This window comes from Arvicanthis niloticus, chromosome 22, assembly GCF_011762505.2.
Source record: "Arvicanthis niloticus isolate mArvNil1 chromosome 22, mArvNil1.pat.X, whole genome shotgun sequence".
NCBI classification, from domain to species: domain Eukaryota; kingdom Metazoa; phylum Chordata; class Mammalia; order Rodentia; family Muridae; genus Arvicanthis; species Arvicanthis niloticus.
Window position 1 is genome coordinate 30822807 of NC_133429.1, and position 18658 is coordinate 30841464.

An 18658-nucleotide genomic window follows, 5' to 3' on the forward strand; every position below is an offset into this window, starting at 1 on the left:
CCCCTGCTCTAAAGGATTATTAAAACCCTGCCCCGAAAGCTGGGTTTTTACATGGGTTCTGAGATGGAGCTAGGTTTTTATGCTTTTTTTTTTCTCATTATTATTATTATTTTTTTTTATCCAGGTGGTGGTAGCATTTGCCTTTAATTCCAGCACTCAGGAGGCAGAGGCAGGTGGAGCTCTATGAGTTCGAGGCCAGCCTGGTCTACAGAGCGAGTTCCAGGATAGCGAGGACTACATAGAGAAAACCTGTTTCCAAAACCCAATATACATATTTATGTATTTATTTATTTATATGGTGTGCATGCATGCGTGTGTGTGTGTGTGTGTGTGTGTGTGTGTGTGTGTGTATGTATGCGTGTACCACAGCACTCATGGATATGTCAGAGGACAACTACATGGTCCTGGCTTTTTTTCTTTACATGGATTCTAGGGGTCAAACTCAGGTTGTCAGACTTTGTGGCAGCTGCCTTTCTCCAGTGGTCTATCGTGTTGGTCTCATGTCCCCATGCTTTCATGATGGATACTTTACATGCTGAGCTAGACATACAGCCTCCAAAGTGCTTGCTTTGGCGTACGCGTACCATAGCACAGTGTCTATCAGTCCGAGCCAGCATTCAGTAAAGATTCATGTAAGCACCGCTCGGATGTTGAGTGAAGGTAGGAGAGCCATTCAATTGCTTCTGATCCTTTTAGCAGTCACAGGCTTTACTATTCAGTCTATCCCCTAAAGATACATTCAAAACAATTTGATTTTAGTTTCCTTCTGGGGAAGCGTGTGTTAGCTCAGCATTGAAGTAAAATCCCTTGAGTACACATTTTAGGCAAACTGAGAACTTCTAAACTATGTTCAGGGGCTTTGCGACAGGCACAGAGAAGGACAGGTGAGGAGGAATATTGGACAGATGCCCTCTGGGCACTGTTCCCCTGAGGCTGCTTTGTTGTCCCAGGCTTGACTTTGAGGCTGGCATTTAGCACAAGCTTTCTTTTAGCTGCCATAGCTTCCGGCCATCCACAAGGTCAAAGTGTCCTCTACAGACACAGGAATCTGGTGACGGTGACAAAAAAAAAAAAAAAAAAAAAAAAAAAAAAAAAAAGAGTTGAAAGACAGCAACGATCAACAGGAAATAAAACATTTTTATTGAGTGTCCATGTAATATGTTAAGTCATTTTTTAACAACAATCAGAAAACTACCATGGGGTTCACTACACAAAGTGAAACAGAATTTAAACCACTTATCAAAAAAGAAAAATGAAGGAAAAAATACAGCTAAAGGAGTTGGCTCGCGGGCCACGAGCCTTATGGCAGAAGAAAACACCCCAACATTTCTACGAGACACAGAAAGAACCCACACATAGAAACACTCAAGCAGGCAGTAAATATACACAAAGGCAACTAGGCTCTTTCTAGGACACCAGCTTCTAAGACTTCACACTGCATTGTCAGAAAGGTACATGTGGCTTATCAAGAGGATGGATCTTGGTCTGAAAGCAGGTCCAGTCACCAGCTCATGAGAGATGATATAGTACCAACTAATCCTATGGTGACAATCCCACGTTGGCAGTGTTGCAAGAGAATGTGCTAGTCGTACTGTGTTGCAGGAAGGAATGTCTGTCCGGCAGCTGGGAGCTGCTTCCTTGGAAATGTTGTTCCACTGTGTACAACTTAAGTCGGGAGATGGTGAAATGAAATGTCAGTATCTGGTATTTAAGGTGTTTGTTTGTTTGTTTTTTAAAGTCAACTCCTTCTCTTTGGTGGGACTTGGTCCCTTAAATAGGAAAGCCCCTCTTTTGAGTTTCCTGTTTAAGCTGCTGTTTACTCTCACCTATGGGTGTGCGTTTCCTATCATCTGTGGCTTTAATGCTGAAAATGTACTGTTCGTCCACAGGGAAGGATTTTCTCCTTGTCCTGTGTGTCTGTCCTAGCTCTAAAGAGCTTGCTGTGAAGGGGGCGGGAAGGGCAAAGGGCTTGCCTCTTCTCTAATGAGGGAAGAATCACAAGCAGGGTTTGGATTTTATGTTGTGCGTGCAGGAGGAACCGCCGGCCCCGTGTTTAAAGTCTACCAACAGCCCCCTTTCGGGATTCTCTTGAGTGCTGTCCAAGACTTGAAGCTAAATCCTAAAGCTCAAACCCGAGGCCATGCTTAGCGTTCCTCCGTTTTATTTTGGTAGATGTGAAGATGGTCTCTCCCTTCAGAATGTTGCTGTTCTCTGTGACCTGGAGGTGAAAACAGGTCTCACTATCAAGTGGGAGAAGAGTCTAGAAGCAGTGTTAGGTAGCAGGCTCACCTTCCTGAAGTGGCTGTCTACCGCAGAGGAACAAATGTGGACTAGTGCACAGTGTTGACAAAATGCTGTGTGTTTCTCCCCACCCACCCCAGTCTATGTATCTTTCTGTCCTATGCATAGCTGTTCAGTTCTGAATTGGTCCTTAGGAATGAGAACTGTTTGTGCTACACACACGTTAGGCAGTGCAGTAAGAGGGAGTGGCAGTATTGTTACAATATCACTACGGAGTAAGTTGGGTGCTATCCACTGAGGAAACTACGTGTCTAAGCACACGGGGCAGTCACAGTGTTACACAGAGCAGTCCTTAAGACTCATATGGAATGACTAGTGGCTTCGTAATAGTGCCATTTACTACGGAATAACATTGAGAACATTTAAAAACTCCTCCTAAGTCAAGCATCTAGTGTACATAAGAGGTTGCTTCAGTTTTGCTAGAACTTGTTCTTAGTTTTTTTGTTTCACCTTTGTTTAAAGGACAAATTGAAACTTAAGTAAAAAGAGCATATAAAAAGACCACAAGCTGTCTGTTTTGGCTTAATCGAAGTGCATTCAGAACTATGGCTAATTGTTATATTTCATCTTTCCGTGGGATTACAATACTGTCTGTTCACCACAAAGTAATTCTGTGGCGTAAGCACAGATTGCTGTGTTAAAAATATTCTGCATTCCTTCTAATCTGGTTTGGTATAATAAAATATTTTGTTACAAAGTCTCACGCGCATACCTTTTGGAATCATCATCATTGGGCTGAAATCTGGATCAGAATTCCCAGGTTGCACGTTTTTTATATAAATGTGACAATGGAGAGCTATTATTTTCTGTTTTAAGTAGTCAGGCAATACTTCAGAAACGCTGACTTCTCTCAGCTTTTCCTTCCCCACCCTAACCCCAAACAAAGGCATGCACCACACATAACAGGCGTGCATACACTTTCACACACGCAAGCACACACACACACACACACACACACACACACACACACACACAGAACACCGCTGTGATGCTATGCTAGATGCAGTCGTAGGAGCTCATTGGCTCCTGTTCATCGCTTCCTTGACTGTAAGAGATTTTAGCTTTGCATGATTTTAGCTTTGCAGAGACATACAGACAGTTGCTATTCTGGTTTGTGGCTTTGCTTCCTTGAGGTCAGCCCGGATGCTGCTCAGGTCATGCTATTTGCCTGTGAAAGAATTCTACAAAATTGGGTTCGCCCATCAAAGGTGTCATGTGAGCGAATCTTGGTACTCAAAGGATTCAATAGAAAGCTCGGGTTTAAGTTGTCCCTTAAGATGTTGGTTTAACTGTACTAGTGCCTTTCAAGTTGATATTTTCGCTGGAATGCAGACGATACTCTATTTACCATATAATATATTATCAGCTCTCCTATATCTCAGTCAATTTACATAGTTTAAAATAGAACATCTTATTAAAAACATCTAGATATACACAGATTAGGAAACGCGTACAACATACAAATACACAAACTAGAAATAAATCTTTAGCATACTGGTATATACAACAGTGTGATACAATACATAATTTCAGTCATGCTCTATCTACACATCATATTGCTTAAAAGAAGAGTAGATTTGGAGGGCAGCGGTATGATGAAGGGCAGAGGGGCTTTCTACACTTAAATTTGTGCAAATTAAAACAGGATCTGAAGTACCACTGGATTGTATCAGGAATGCATGGCTGGAAACTGAAAGGACCCATATTACTGAGGTATTTACAGATACTGGCTAAAGAGCACTATGTGGGCAGATGCAGAAAGGCTTCTTTTTCCCTTTACTTCTTGACAGCCAGCATGGCATCCACCTCCTCCTCTACCTGCAGTGTGTGCCACTGGGCGATGGGTCGCCTAGGGTTGGCCAGCATATCTGACCAGTGTCGCAGCTCTGCCCCGGTGCTATTGTAGCCCACGAAGACTTTGCCGATGGCGTCGTTCTTGCCAATCTTGTCATAGTCCAAAACAGTTACCACCACTTGCACTTTCTGAAAGAGGACACAAGAATGCACCAGTGTCAGCCAGTCCCCCAGGTAAAAGCTTTGGAACTCGAAGAACTTCCTTGGGATCTGAGGAAGTAAGAATCCATTCCTGACCACCAAGAGGGGGCTGAGAGCACTAGATTCTGGAGACCTTAGCCCGTGTTTCACTGTTTTCCATTATGGTCGCTATAACTGATACCATCATTGTCACTGCCATCTTATTACCTTTCTTGCCAGGGGGTGGGGGCGACGTCTCATGGACCTCAGACTGGCTTCAAGCTCACTATTTAGCTGATGACCCTGAACTCCCGATTCTCCTGTTTCTACCTCCCAAGTGTTGAGATTATAAGTATGTGTCATTCACTTGGTGGTCATCTTGATACCATCACATTAATTTTTATTATATACTTTGCATTATCTAATAACTTTATGGAAGGAATAATTCAAATATTTTTCTCAATAGATTCTATTAATATTTCCATTGTACAGATAAAGATGCTGGAAGCTCATGAAAGTTTTATGACCTGTCTGAGGTCACATAAGGAATGAAGGAGTTGGTTTCTATACTGTTAACCACCATGCCAAGCTACGTATGGAAGGCTGTAACATGGCTTTACGTGTCTCATCCGCGAGTGTTCTGGCTTGGGGACCTGAGCCATTCTCTTTGTTCTTATTAAAACTTTCGGAGTAATCATGCATTGTGATCCCATTTCAAGAGGTGACAGCCAACATTTCATGTATAATTAAAAGGATCTGACCTAATTATATAATTGTGACCACAAAATGTGACAATATAGTAGAAAAATTTTAAAAGGGCAGTAACTAAACAAAATATGCTTTTTCTTGAGTATAATTCTCTTAATGAGCATTAATTAGTATATTATTATGCTATTACATATTATTAACTAGTATATTATTATAGTATAAAAGATACACTCCCTAAAGAGTTCCACTTGCCAGGAAATGAATTTGGTTAGTCAGAATATGTGAAGGTTCTGATTTAGACACTGGATATAAAGATAAAAGATTAAAGTAGCTATATTGATTTGTGGCCAGTATTAAAGGGAAGGAAAATACATCTGTGAAAGCCAGGCCCCAGTGAAGACACACTGAGTTATGCTTCAGTGGACTTCAACTCTGAGGACTAAACCGCTCTGTCAGTGTGTTGAGAGACGTCACTGGGGGTACATCTTTGGAACGGCAAAAACAAATACTTCTTTTCTAAAAACAATTTTCTTCTTACAGTATCTATTCATTTTCTGTGTGTGCATGTGTGCAGGTGTATGTGCCGCATTGCATATGTGGAGGTCAGAGGCAGCTTGCAGGGGTCGTTCCTCTTTCCCTACCACGTGGGTCCCGGGCATCAATCCCAGACTATGATGATTGATGGCAAGGATCTGTACCCACGTAGCCATCTCACAGTCTCTTCTGTGTGTGGAATTTAGAGTGTGGTGCAAATGCAGCACCAGTTTCTATCTGCAAACTTGCCATGATGCCGCTATGAAGACAATTGCCTCTCTAGGCTGGGGATATGGCTCGGTGGTAATTGGGTCATCCCCCAGTACCACAAATAAATAAAATAAATAAATTACCTATTTACTTGGTAGTGTTTGGGAACAACAGTCAGTTGGTATTTGTGACTTTGACTCTCAGATTTTGTCCCCAGCAAATGTACCATGATGCAATAACTGTGCAGGGGCCAGCATGGGCACAGAATGTGCAAATGTAATAGATGTTCTCAGATCTAGGACAGATTTGATTATGTTATGGAGGGGTAAGTTGGTTAGGGCATCCATTGGATCTATTTTGCAGGGGCCTCCATAGTTTATTTGTGCATCTTTTGATGGTGGTGACAAAGGTACTTCCTGCATGCTTTCAGAAATTAGCATAATTTGCTTCCTTCACAAAATGTTTCAGAAGGACTGAAAAAGACAGAAAACAGACCCACAATCTTATAATCTCAGCCTAAGAAAAAAACTAAACTGTTTTAGCAGGTAGAGTACGATCATTTTTTCCTCTTCCTTTCTCTCTCTCGCTTTGCCCCACCTCCCCTCTCTGGCCCCACTTGCTCTGGCCCAAAGGTTTATTATTTACTATATGTAAGTATACTGTAGCTGTCTTCAGACATCCTATAAGAGGGCATCAGATTTCATTACAGATGGTTGTGAGCCACCATATAGTTGCTGGAAACTGAACTCATGACCTCCGGAAGAGCAATCAGTGCTCTTAACCGATGAACCATCTCACCAGCCCAACACTATTTTTTAAGCAGTGGTTCTCAACATGTGGGTGGCGACTCCCTTTGGGGGGTGTTGAACAACCCTTTCACAGGGGTCATACATACATCACATGTCCTGCATGGCAGACATTTACATTACGACTCATAACAGTAGCAAAATTACAGTCATGAGGTAGCAACAAAAATAATTTTATAGCTGGGGGTCAGCACAGCATGAGGAACTGTATTAAGGATCACAGAATTAGGAAAGTTGAGAACCACTGCTTCAGAGAAGTACAAAGAAGGGGAAAATGGTAGTCTAGGATTAAAAGAAAAAAAGGAAGAAAGAAAGATAAATTTGTAGGAGCAGAGGAGGCAGGATACAGCCAGTGGGTGCTTGCTATTCCCAAATCCAACCTGCTTCATGTTGGGGTCAAGTTCTCTCTCCTCTAAAATGCTGTCCCAAATCAACAATTTTAGTTTGTTTTTAATACGCTTCCCTTTCAATATATTTGTACTTTCTGCAATTCATAGGTAAAAATCTATTTTTATAGGTATAGGATTATAGCCCAAAGGAGTAAGTTTACAAGATTTTTTTTTCTTCATCCCAATACCTTGCTTTGTATTGTTTTGTGGAATTAAAAAAACAAAATGCCAGGAGGTGTTAGTTACCATAGGAATAAGATCTTAGAACTCAAAAAAGTTCACTGAGCAGACACTGCAAAATAAACTATGGCAGGAAACTGATGTTTCAAGGACTTGCTTCTGGCAAGTCAAGACCCCTTCTGGGTCTAACGTGCTCACAGGTTTAGACTACTGAACAAGGGACTGGGGACAGGGAAAAGCGTACCAGTGACTTACTTAGCTGTTGAAAAATAAATACGTACATATACTTTTCTGGCACGTGAAGATGTGTATGAGCTAATTATATAAACACCACGGGCCACTGTGAGAAGGCGGGATATTGGCTATTTTTGCCTTACAGAAGTGAATTTCTTATTGTAGCCTGGTAATGAATAAGCAAGTTTATTCTCTCTTAGGTTTTGGGTCCCACAGACAAACTTACTGACCTAGCAAAGTGGTTCTGTTGGCTTTCTATTTTCTATCTTATTTCTGCTCAGCAGAAGGCAGCTAGCTGTTCCGGCTGGTGAATCAGCCCTTCTCACGCTGTGTGTCTTATCGTGTCCTGTTTAGTGGAGCCCGGGCCCCACACAAATGTGCATGGGCCAGTTCTAATGGAGGCAGGGCACTGATGCCTCACAGGGTCTACGCTTGTCAGTTACGCGATCTGAAGGCATGAGACCGAGTGGAGGGATACACTCATGTCAGACATTACCTGGATTTGCTCGAACGGAACTTCAAAGCTGAAGGATTCATTGTAGTAGGGGTTAAGCGTGTTCTTCTTAATGGTGGTCTTTTTCTTCTTCAGTCGCTTGCCATTCTGCATCAGGTGGATCTTTACATAGGGATCTGGAAGACAGACATGGGAACTTTAGGAGTTCTATTTTATCTGAAATATTCTATTACAGCTCGTTTACTGCGTGCGTGGTGGTATGCACACCACAGGGCATGCATGCATGGAGATCAAAGGACAGCATGTGGGAATCTGTCCTCTCCATCTTACCATGTGGGTCCTAGGGATCAGACTCAGGTAATTAGGTCTGACAGTAGATACTTTCATTGTCTGAACCTTCTTGTCATCCAGAGCCACATGTTTTAGATCATCCATTAGCTCAGAAAAGGACTGAGCCCCAACACTTGAAGGTTGTGTTTACATAGGTAAGTGATTACACAGCTTCTATGTAATATGTTATAAACAATCACATATCTTTTATTGAGAGCCTTTTAAGTAGGCCTTATGGCAGGCTTATTGTCATGCTAGCTGAATTTCCTAGTTAGCATTTGGAAGGGAAGACCAGTGGGATGCTGGGAAACCAGCTCTTTGGGGGGAAATGTCCTGACATGCAACATTTGCAGATTTCTGTGGTGCAAGTGTGCTCACCATGGCCCATGGTTAAGCCACAAACAGACTAACGACTGGCTTGTAAAGTCTCTGGGAATTCAGCAGTTGGCTTTTGTGAGCCGGCGGAGGGGCTTGGCCGTAGCTCGCTAATGCATTCATCTGGCTATTCGCTTCCACAGCCACCACTTGGAGTGGCTAGTATGTGTTGGGCCCTCCTATCACTGATAGGAGCAGCTTGAGCACAGCAGATCGGCTCTGTTTTCATGATGGGATTCAGACGTGTGGGGTCATAGGCATGAAGCTTTTAGAGAAAGGAGAGTCCTGTGAAGTTGGAAGTTGATGAGCACAGTGCAAGGGAGGAGCTGAGCCAAGATCTATGGGAAAACGGGAGTGATGGGGAGGGCATCGTAAAGCAGGAACAGGAACAGGCCCCAGCTGCTCAGAAGACATCTCTGTTGGGGGCCTGGGATGGGAGGGTTGAGGAAGAGAAAGCCAGTGATTGCTCACACTGGAGCTCTCTGGTGTGTGTGTGTGTGTGTGTGTGTGTGTGTGTGTGTACAGTGTGTCTCCCTCTGTGTGTGTCTGTGTGTGTGTGAAAGAGAAAGGCAGAGAGAGAGAGAGAGAGAGAGAGAGAGAGAGAGAGAGAGAGAGAGACAGACAGACACACACAGAGGTCATTCTAAGCCTTCATAGGTTGCAATGGCTTCCTTCAAGACTGTGTAAGGAAGAAGGAAGAGGGTGATACCCATGGAGGTGAAGAGAAAGGGGTGGGATGATTCTCGAGCATTTTCTCTCAAGCCTCATTAGGGAAAGGTAACGTCATAAGCCAGATCCCGGAGGGGCCAGGTAGCTCCTCCCTCTTAAAGTTTTCATCAGTAATGGATGAATGCCATACCCTCGCCTTGCAAGAAACCATGACTTTTGAAAAGAAAAAGAAAAATCTCTCCGCTGTTTTTTTCTTAAGCAAAATCCATTTCATATATAACATAGGTTCATTATAGAAAACTACCAGAAGGCAGTGATAAAAAGAAATTAGTATCATCTAAAATAACTACTGCTAAGCCTTTCAAATTTTCTTTTTCTCGCCTTTCAGAACTTGAGTTGCAAGAAATAGTACGGGCGATGTAAAGCCCACATGATTTCAGAAAGCTGCCGATGAAAAGGTTGTTTTTATCTACCTCTCTCTGTAGAATATAACTCCTCAAGGACAGAAGCTATATCTGCTATAGTCGCTACTCTATTTTACTGAAACAGTCTGAGGCATAATAAAATTTTGGGGATGGGGTATACTTGTGCATGGTATAAATTTATTTTGCCACTCAGCTGCTGCATTCTATCCTCCCGAAACCCAGTCTTTTTTTTTTTTTTTTTTGGTTTCTCGAGACAGGGTTTCTCTGTGTAGCCCTGGCTGTCCTGGAACTCACTCTGTAGACCAGGCTGGCCTCGAACTCAGAAATCTGCCTACCTCTGCCTCCCAAGTGCTGGGATTAAAGGCGTGCACCACCACCGCCTGGCTTGTTTGTTTTTTTTGTTTTTTTTTTTTTTTTTTTTTGCCATTGAATGAACAAGTAAGAGGTAGTTATGCCCTCATGAGGTTGGTTCTTTCTCTTAGTCCTGTCTTCTTCCTATTGTCCCAAAGCTATGCATTTGCATGTATGTAGATTGAGGACTTTTTTTTCCAGTGCTGTGCGAACAGTCAAGAGATCATTTTTTGGTCCTACAATCTGAAGGTGGCTTCTTCGTCTTCTCCAGTCTTTTCCACTTCCATTGGCCGCTAGGCTGCCCTGATTCCTAAATATCCTCAGGTTTTCTCACTGCTCTCAAGGCTGGTGCTCAGCAGGTGGTTCCAATCCCTCCCTTATCCCATGAGTGACTTCTGTGAGATTAAGCCTTGTCTGGTGCTCTGCCTCCTTGCTGAGACCTCAAAATAGAAAAACAGCCATGCGGTGAGTCATATCTATGCTTTGAGGACACATCGGATTTTTTTTTTTTTTTAAAGCAAAAATCACCTCTCCCGAAAAGCAGGCCTCTGAATGATTACATTAGTTCTGTTTTAGGGGCTATCTGCAAAGCAAATCCTTGTCAGCTCCCAGTGCCTTGGTGGCTTAACATTCCTGGCGATTGTGTCATAAGAGACAATTGTAGAGAAATGATATAACGGTCTGTAATGGGACTTAATAACGTGGCTTCCCCTGGGCCCTGCAGCCAGACACTAGGCATGGCGTTGGAACATCCTTTGGGGTTTTGGAAAACACGTAAATAGTGTGGGGAATTATGCAAGTATGGAGACTGGGCTACCCCCTCAGGCACTCTCTGTCCCTGTGGCTTGTGGGTCCTCCAGTTGCCAGTAGCAAGTACTCATCTCTTCTGCATACTGACAACTTTTCTTCAACCTCATCTGATGTCCCTGCTGCTACCCAAAGAAACACAAGACAGGCCATGCCTTTCATTTGTTTAATTTATATTTAAGAATACTAGTCTATTTCTTTTAAAACTTTGGTATAAAGAAAGATCTCCTTGTCTGATCTCTAATTTCTAGTGATTTCTAATGTCTGGCTGCCACTTAAACAAAAAAGGTAGACTGGGGACCAGCATCAGGACCTGATGACCTGAATCCTAATCCTAGAAAAGATAGAATGAGAGGAGTGACGACACAGAGTTGTCCTCTGATATCCACATGTGCTTCATGGTGCAGCTGTGCCTCTACTCACAAGTGCATAACACACATGCACGTACATGCGCTCACATGCCCCCCTGCATGCGTGTGTGCCCGCAAACACAAACACACACACACACACACACACACACACACACACACACACATACACACAGAGAGAATAAAAAGAAGGACTCTGCTCCATGGCCTGGTGGTCTGGGTCACTGTCACTACCAGGTCTCTCCTTTGGTTTTGGCCTTTCTGTCATACTAGCTATTCTGACTTAGAGATTTTTCAGGACCACTCACAAGCTTACATGTTGACAAGCCTTTTTAATGTATCAAATTAAAGTTTATGTCCCTACCGTTCACAATTATGGTAGGCAGGATAATAATTCTTCCAAAGATACAACATTGTAGTCTTAAGAACCTGTAAATATGTTGTATGGCAAAAGGGACAAGGCAAATGTTATTAAAGTAGAGACTTCCAAATGAGGTCAGCCCAGTGTTTCCAGAAGGATCTACCTACTTTTTGCACGTAAGTCCTTGAAATGCAGAGAACCTTTCTTGGCTGTGATCAGGGCATGACGTGACAACAGCAGTAGAGCCGGGCATATGCCAATGTAGGTTATTTTATTTATTTTTGAGACAGGCTGACCTGGAATTCACTCTGTAGCTCAGGCTAGCCTCCAACTTCTGCCACAGCCTCTCAAATGCCGAGATTACAAGAATAAACTACCATGCCTTGCTTTTAAGAAAGAAGGGACAAGAAGCTCAAGTATGTGGATGACTGCTAGGAAAACATTTTTAAATGACAAAAAACAATGAATGTCCTTTTCTTTAAACCAGTTGTTCTCAACCTTCCTAATCCATTAATACACTTCCTCATGTTATGGTGACCCCAACCATAAAACTGTTCATTGCTATGATATAACTGTAATTTTACTATGTTATGAATCATAATGTAATATCTGATATGCGTGCACCCCCTGCTCTCCCCTCCCGTGGGAGTTGGGACCACAGATTGAGAACCACTGCTCTAGAGCTCCTAGGAAGGAGGATGACCTTGTCGACACATGGTCTTGAGCCCATCAAAGCTTGGGTCTGACTTCTTTTTTAATATGTTCCATTGGGGCATAGAAATTGTATGTATTTATCATGTGCAATATGGCTTTCAAAATGTGTGTCCATGTTGGAATGGCTAAGTTGGGCTAGCAGGCTTTATTCCCATACTTACTTTATATGGTGAAAACATTTACTATGTACTGCTTTAGAGATTTTAAAGAAGCCTTGCTTATTAAGTGTATTACCACATTATACAACAGGTCTCTTACTCCTCCTCTTCTCTAACGGGATGTGCAGTTTCTCTAGCTCTGTATAACTATAAGAAAACATGTGCCGGCGGTGGTGGCGCACGCCTTTAATCTCAGCACTTGGGAGGCAGAGGCAGGCGGATTTCTGAGTTCGAGGCCAGCCTGGTCTACAGAGTGAGTTCCAGAACAGCCAGGACTACACAGAGAAACCCTGTCTCGAAAAACCAAAAAAAAAAAAAAAAAAAAAAAGAAAAAAGAAAAAAATATATATATATGTTGTTTCAAGACATAGACTAGGTGACTATTTTTGCACAGTGTCAACAGAAAACTAATAAAGCAACCGACTTTGAAGAGATACTGTTGTTTTTCAAGCAAAATGTGAGGATGAGAGGCAAGGTGCTTTCAAGGAGTGTGTGTGCATGTGTGTGCATGTGTGTGTGTGTGTTTGCATATGTACATGTATGTTGCTTGGGATTGAACCCAGGGCCTTAGACATGCTAGGTAACTACTCTAAGTAAGTGGCTTCTTCACTCTTTCAGTAGATCTAGAAATTGATCTTGTGAAAAGGTTGATGTTCTTTCCTCTCTCCTAAAAAAGCAGTTATTCTGTCCTTCAAATCAAAAGCCTTTAAAAAGGTTAAGTTCTTTTAACAAAGACAATGTAAAGCAACACTGAGCATACATCCAAAAATCATAGTAATATGCATCCTTTTTAGGATCTATGTAAAACTAGTAAAATTGGATAAAACATGATCTGAGAATGATTTTATAAGGGCTTAAAACAATAGTGGTCCTTTACACTGAAAGTATAATTTCTGTTTTCTAAAAAACTATTCCATCATCTCATCATCATTATCCCCTCTCTCTCTCTCTCTCTCTCTCTCTCTCCTACTTAAAATTATATTATGTTATTTTATACTACAATAATCCCTTTGATTTTTTTTTCTCAAGAACCCAAATCCAGGTCTGCTGTCTTGAAACCTGCTGCCATTTGTGGCATACCAGGCAGGAAGTTTTGTGTGGTATCTCTAAGTCCAGATGCTGAAACCAGACTAATTTGGATCTTGACTCTGCTCCTCATAGTTGTGTGGTCTTGCAGAAGTTATTTAATTTTTTTTTTCTATCATGGGGTACCTCCAGTTATGAATTAGGGGAAATGATAATATCTAATTATAGAGTTATAAAGGTCAAAAACATAAAGAGTCTTCAATATGAGGCTGGCAAATGTCATTCTTCCGCTGCTTTGGTGCAAGTGACAGCTAAGGCAGCCTCTATGAACCAGACTTGTCCCCACTACTACCGCCCCCACCCCCCAGCTCACTTTGCTGACCTGTGGCCCACACCTAGCAAGGCAAGCAGGAATAAAAAACCATCTCCTTTGCTACATAAGTTAGACTGTCAGGTCCTAAGCCAGCCTTCCCCCAAATGGCAATGCTGCTGACACTGTCCTAAACAGGACTCTGGCCAGGTAAACACAAGGATTGTTATTGGTTAAATAAGCCTCAAGGTTTCTGTTTACTAGAAAAGCAGATCTCTTAAGGTGGTTCTGTTCACCAGGAACTTTCCTGAATCCTCCAGAAACCTCTCTTAACCTCAACCCAAAAGGTCAACTACGTCTGCCAAGGGTACCTAGTTCTGGATCAATCTGGACAGCCTGTAATCAATCAGACCCCCACCCTGCTGTCATACACAGTTTGCTTGCTTCTTCTCTCCTAACCTAACCTTTGCCTTAATTCCAACTTCCTGTAGCTAAAAGTTAGAGCCTCCGGGGGCCACCTGGGATTCCTTCTATTTCTGTCAACAGTGTTCACCACTCCTTACAACTCCTTAGTGTTTCTTTGGTTAGTCCTGTCTAACCCATAGTCACTGCTCAAGACCAGAAATTCCATCTACAGTTGTTGATTTCAAGCAATCCTTCATGCGGATGCTAAAACCTTTAAGGGCATCATCACCCGTGAGCCCAGCAGAGCATGTCTGGTCCATCCCAGCAATCGCAATCGCAATCACAATCTCTCATCCCTGGTGCTCAGTGTTCTTTACATGGAGCTTTCGATGCCGTGCCTTCCAGCTTCCCGTGTTCTAGCCCGTGATGCCCTTTCTTTGTCTGTCTTAACTTTGGCTTAGAAATCACCTGTTCCATGGAGATTTTCCTGAGTGTCCATTTAGTATCGGCACTTTCTCAATCAGCATCTTTAAGGAGATCCTCTTTGCCTGCGGCCTTTTTTTCTTTACTTTCTTTTGCTTTTCTGGTATTGCGGGGTTTCTGTGCTTCTTGAATAACCTATAAACAATCTTCTTTTGGGAAAACGTGTTTTTGAGTAAAAGAAATTATCTTCAGTGATGACCTTTGGGAAGGCCAAGTACTGGTAAGATTGGAATGTCTCCATTACTGTACAATACTCTACCTTAAAACCCTAGAACACTGACACCCCCTTCTACTCTGGGGTGGTTCTAATGCCAATTTGTGCTAACTTCATAGAAATATAATCACCAAGCAGCTGGCTCTAAGCAATGAGCTATAAAGAGGGCACTGAAGGCTTTTTGTATTTACAAGGAGACCTAGAAAGTGGTAGTTCAGTGCACGATGCCTGCTGTTTTAATTCTGACAACTTTGCATATGATACTATCTTCTCCTTAGCTACCACAGTGACCGACCCGACCGTGGGTCTGAGGGAGGCAGGGCGGGAGGCATGGCCTTCTATTTCCATGATGGCTCTTAGGATGAGAGTAAACCTCATCAGTGAAGCTGCTTTGCTCAGTGCCCTCTGAGCTGGTACCCAGTTTCCGACATTGTTCCTTTTATCCATTATTCTTTGGATAATGTTCACTGAATTCAACTTATATTACTGGATGAAGAAAGTGATAATTATATCAGTTAGGGCTCAAGTGATTAGACAAGCACTTCTAAGTAGTTTAAATGAGAAGGTCCCTTATAGGCTTTATAAGATAGAAAAGTCTGGAAGTATCCTCTGTGGCAGGATATCTTTTCCTACTTGTTTTTGAGTAATAGAACCTCTGAAGTTTAAAGTGAGAACCGATTTACTCAGCTACACCCATTTCCTCTACGTCTTCTTTGACACACTGGTTCAGATCTAGAAAACACAGTGATGGTGCATATTTTACATACCAAAGCAGATCTGGACTCCAGATTCTCCCAGCATCTCTCAGCCCCTACCTGGCATGCCCCACCCTCAACCCTGAATTTTCCAGCTCAGAGACTGCCCTGCCCTTCCCCCAGAGGCTCTTTGCTATATAACACAGACATTTTGGTTTCTTCCTTCTCTTTCTCCCCCTCCTTCTTCTTGTTGTTGTTCTTCTTGTTCTTCTTTTGTTCTTCTTGTTCTTCTTCTCCTTCTTCTCCTCTTCCTTCTCCTCCTTCTCCTCCCCTTCTTCCTCCTCTACCTTTTTTTTGTCTCCACTCTTTCTTTGATTTTCTCTGTGTGGACACTTTCTCTTCCCCCTCCCTTCTGTCTGCCTCCCCATGGCGACTCACATTTCTTATATTATCACAGACAAAAGGAGGATGCTATGGAGATTTAGGGGATAAGGGCAGGGATTCTGCTAAGCATCCTACAACATATAGGATAAACCACAACAGAAAAGATGAAATTCAAAATATCGATAGACATGAAGTTGATAAAGTCCACCATAGAATCTACTCTTGCTCTCTATTTATCTTTTTTTTAAGACACAGCTGTGATCAGCAGGTAGGGGAGCCACCTTGACCAAGCTTTACCAAAGTAAAAATAACATAATGGGGCAGCAAGACAACAAGGCAGGGAGATCCTGCATTCTTTGCCCAAACTGCCTACCCATCATGGCCACACTCCTATCTATGAATGTCAGGAAGAAAGATAAGAAACAGGAAAAAGAAATCTTGTCCTTTTGTCTTGTATTTTGGGGTATCCTTATCACAGCAGTTCAGTGGGGTCCATAGATAATATAAATTCACTGATATCAGCAGGTTCCAGCTTTGCCTATATCTCTGTTTGTCTTTTCTATAGCGTCACATGGTAGTCTTGATGGCCTTTCTAGGTTTTCTTGTTCCAGATACAAATAACAGCAGAGAGTTTACATACGGAGTTATCAAGTAAGCCTAAGTTTACTCTGATTGGAGAGCAGAGGTAAAATCTTGCTCTAAAATCCATCTGCTAAATGGGATGTTCCAGCTGAGCTTGGATCTAAGTCCTAGGTCCCTCTTCAAATGAGTAAGGAGGAAGGGCCAAGTTGACATACTTTTGGAGTGGATGTTAACATCTTCTCCATTTAAAGTTCAATGTTAAGAGCAGAAGAAAGGAGGGCTCTCAACGGGATCCAGAAGGGTTTTACCCAAAGGAGGGTTGAAAGATGGGAGGGAACCAATGGATGTTTATGGAGATTCAGCAGTGACCTCTGCCTAAACTTGGGACCATAGACATCGGTATTGGCCAAGAGACATTTCTCATTCTCAAGCAGGTTCCTGGAAATGGACCACCAAATACTTGTCTAAAGTGGCCGACAAGTGGGGGAGCCTGTAGCGCTCAACATGGTAAATTTAGAATTCAGCATTTCTTTGCCAAATGCAGTTTTTTTTTTTTTTTTTCTCTTCTGCCCTTACTGAGTAAGCCTGGTTCTATCACTAAGCCAATTGTTTAATGGTATACAAATAATTAAATAGTAATCAGGCCCAAAGATATAACAATTTCCATTTCGGTCATTGGCAGTTTCAGCATATTTACTTGAGTGGATCTTTATAAATAATTTATAAGCCTTTGGAGAAGACTATAAGACTTCACGTGTCTCTCTGGTTTAAAATGTCTATGTAGATTAAAATGTTCCCTGCGATGCTATAGCAAGGTTGTAACATTAAAAATATATTCTGGGGGAAATTTTTCCATGTGAGCATACAATTTAAAAATGAATTTACATTAGTTAAGTGCAAGGCTCACTAGAAGAAAACAACATTACATAAGTGACTACCACAGAGCAAACCAACCCCATTTTAATGAGACAGATCAGAAAATAGCAAAGGCTGATTTTGTTCATCAATGGCGGCGATGTGCTTTGAAGAGACAAAAAGCACACAGGCAGAAACGCTATTACGAATGAAATGGAGAACTTTTTTTTCTCTCTCTCTCTCTCTTTAGACGGTGGTGGTGGAAACCACCACATTCCAAGGATCACTTTGAGGACTGTCTAATGGCTTCTATGTGACTGCAAGCTTCCTGCGTGACAACAGGGGGATGCACAGACACAAAGTGGAGGAGAGGGGAACCCAAAGAGAGGGGAGCTAGCTGAGAAAGACTCCACGAGTGGGGTGCGTTATGTGTTGTAAGAGAGCTGTGAGCATTCGGAGCTGCGCTCAGATGGGAGAGACAGCATTAGGTTGGAATGATCTGGTGGGTTTTTTTTTTTTTTTTTCTCTGTTCATTTTTTTATAGACGAGTTCTTCAACTATAACTCAAGCTTATTTCTCTCGAACTTAGGAAAATCACTCACGAGCAGATAAAGTAGTAATTATGCCTGGTGCTTTCTGGATGGCCACAAAGAGTTCAGTGGAATGACCAAGGATAAACTGTTTGTATGAGCTGACTAACCGAAATCCAAAACAGAAATGGTCCAATGATTCGGTGAGGAAAACAGAATTCCAAACAACACAGTTGGCTCGGGACTCCCCTCCCCCCCTCAGGGAGACTTTGGCTTGGTCTTTCATAGTAGAGGGAAAGACCCTGAGTGAGATACTGCATTTGAAAACAACCTAAACACTTCCACTTGATAAAATACATGGGTGAAACAGTTACTTGGTGATGTGCTAGGATGTTTAAGTCTCCGGAATTTGACGAATGGATGCTACTTGGTATGTGCATAAGGACAGCTTCCAGGTGATGCAAACAAGTACAAATGGAAACAGCTGTGAACCGAGCTATCCTCACATGCCTTATGCCTAAGTGCGGTGAATGCTGTTGATAGGGTCGTTATCCAAGTGACATCTAATTCTTACAGTAGATTAACCAGCTCCAATCCTCACACCATTCCTACTCCTTGTGTGCACTTGCTTCAAAATATCCAACCATCTTCTTAACCTCTCCCATCTATGTAGTAGGAAGTTTATGGACAGAATTGCCTTTGAGATGGAAAGGTTTCTGATGTTTCTAGAACTCGCTACAGGTCTGGGTATATCGTACAGGAGGTGAGGTAATGGCTACTGTGATTTAGTAGTGGGTCCGGTCTTAGGGTTGTCTTAGGGTTTGTT

The 18658-nt window shown here is 42.3% G+C and overlaps 1 protein-coding gene across 12 annotated transcripts in view; it reads right to left on the bottom strand.

Moving 5' to 3' along the window:
* Positions 1 to 1119: 1119 nt before the first annotated feature.
* The window catches only part of Syt1 (synaptotagmin 1), a 509196-nt gene continuing 491657 nt past the window's right edge, over positions 1120 to 18658 (bottom strand). For all 12 annotated transcript variants that reach the window (XM_076920178.1, XM_076920174.1, XM_076920176.1 and 9 more), the window contains 2 exons: positions 7833 to 7966; positions 1120 to 4284 (listed from right to left, as the gene is read on the bottom strand). In XM_076920178.1, the coding sequence (XP_076776293.1) occupies positions 4078 to 4284; positions 7833 to 7966 (341 nt within the window). In that variant the 3' untranslated portion in view covers positions 1120 to 4077. The remainder of the gene's footprint in view (positions 4285 to 7832; positions 7967 to 18658) is intronic.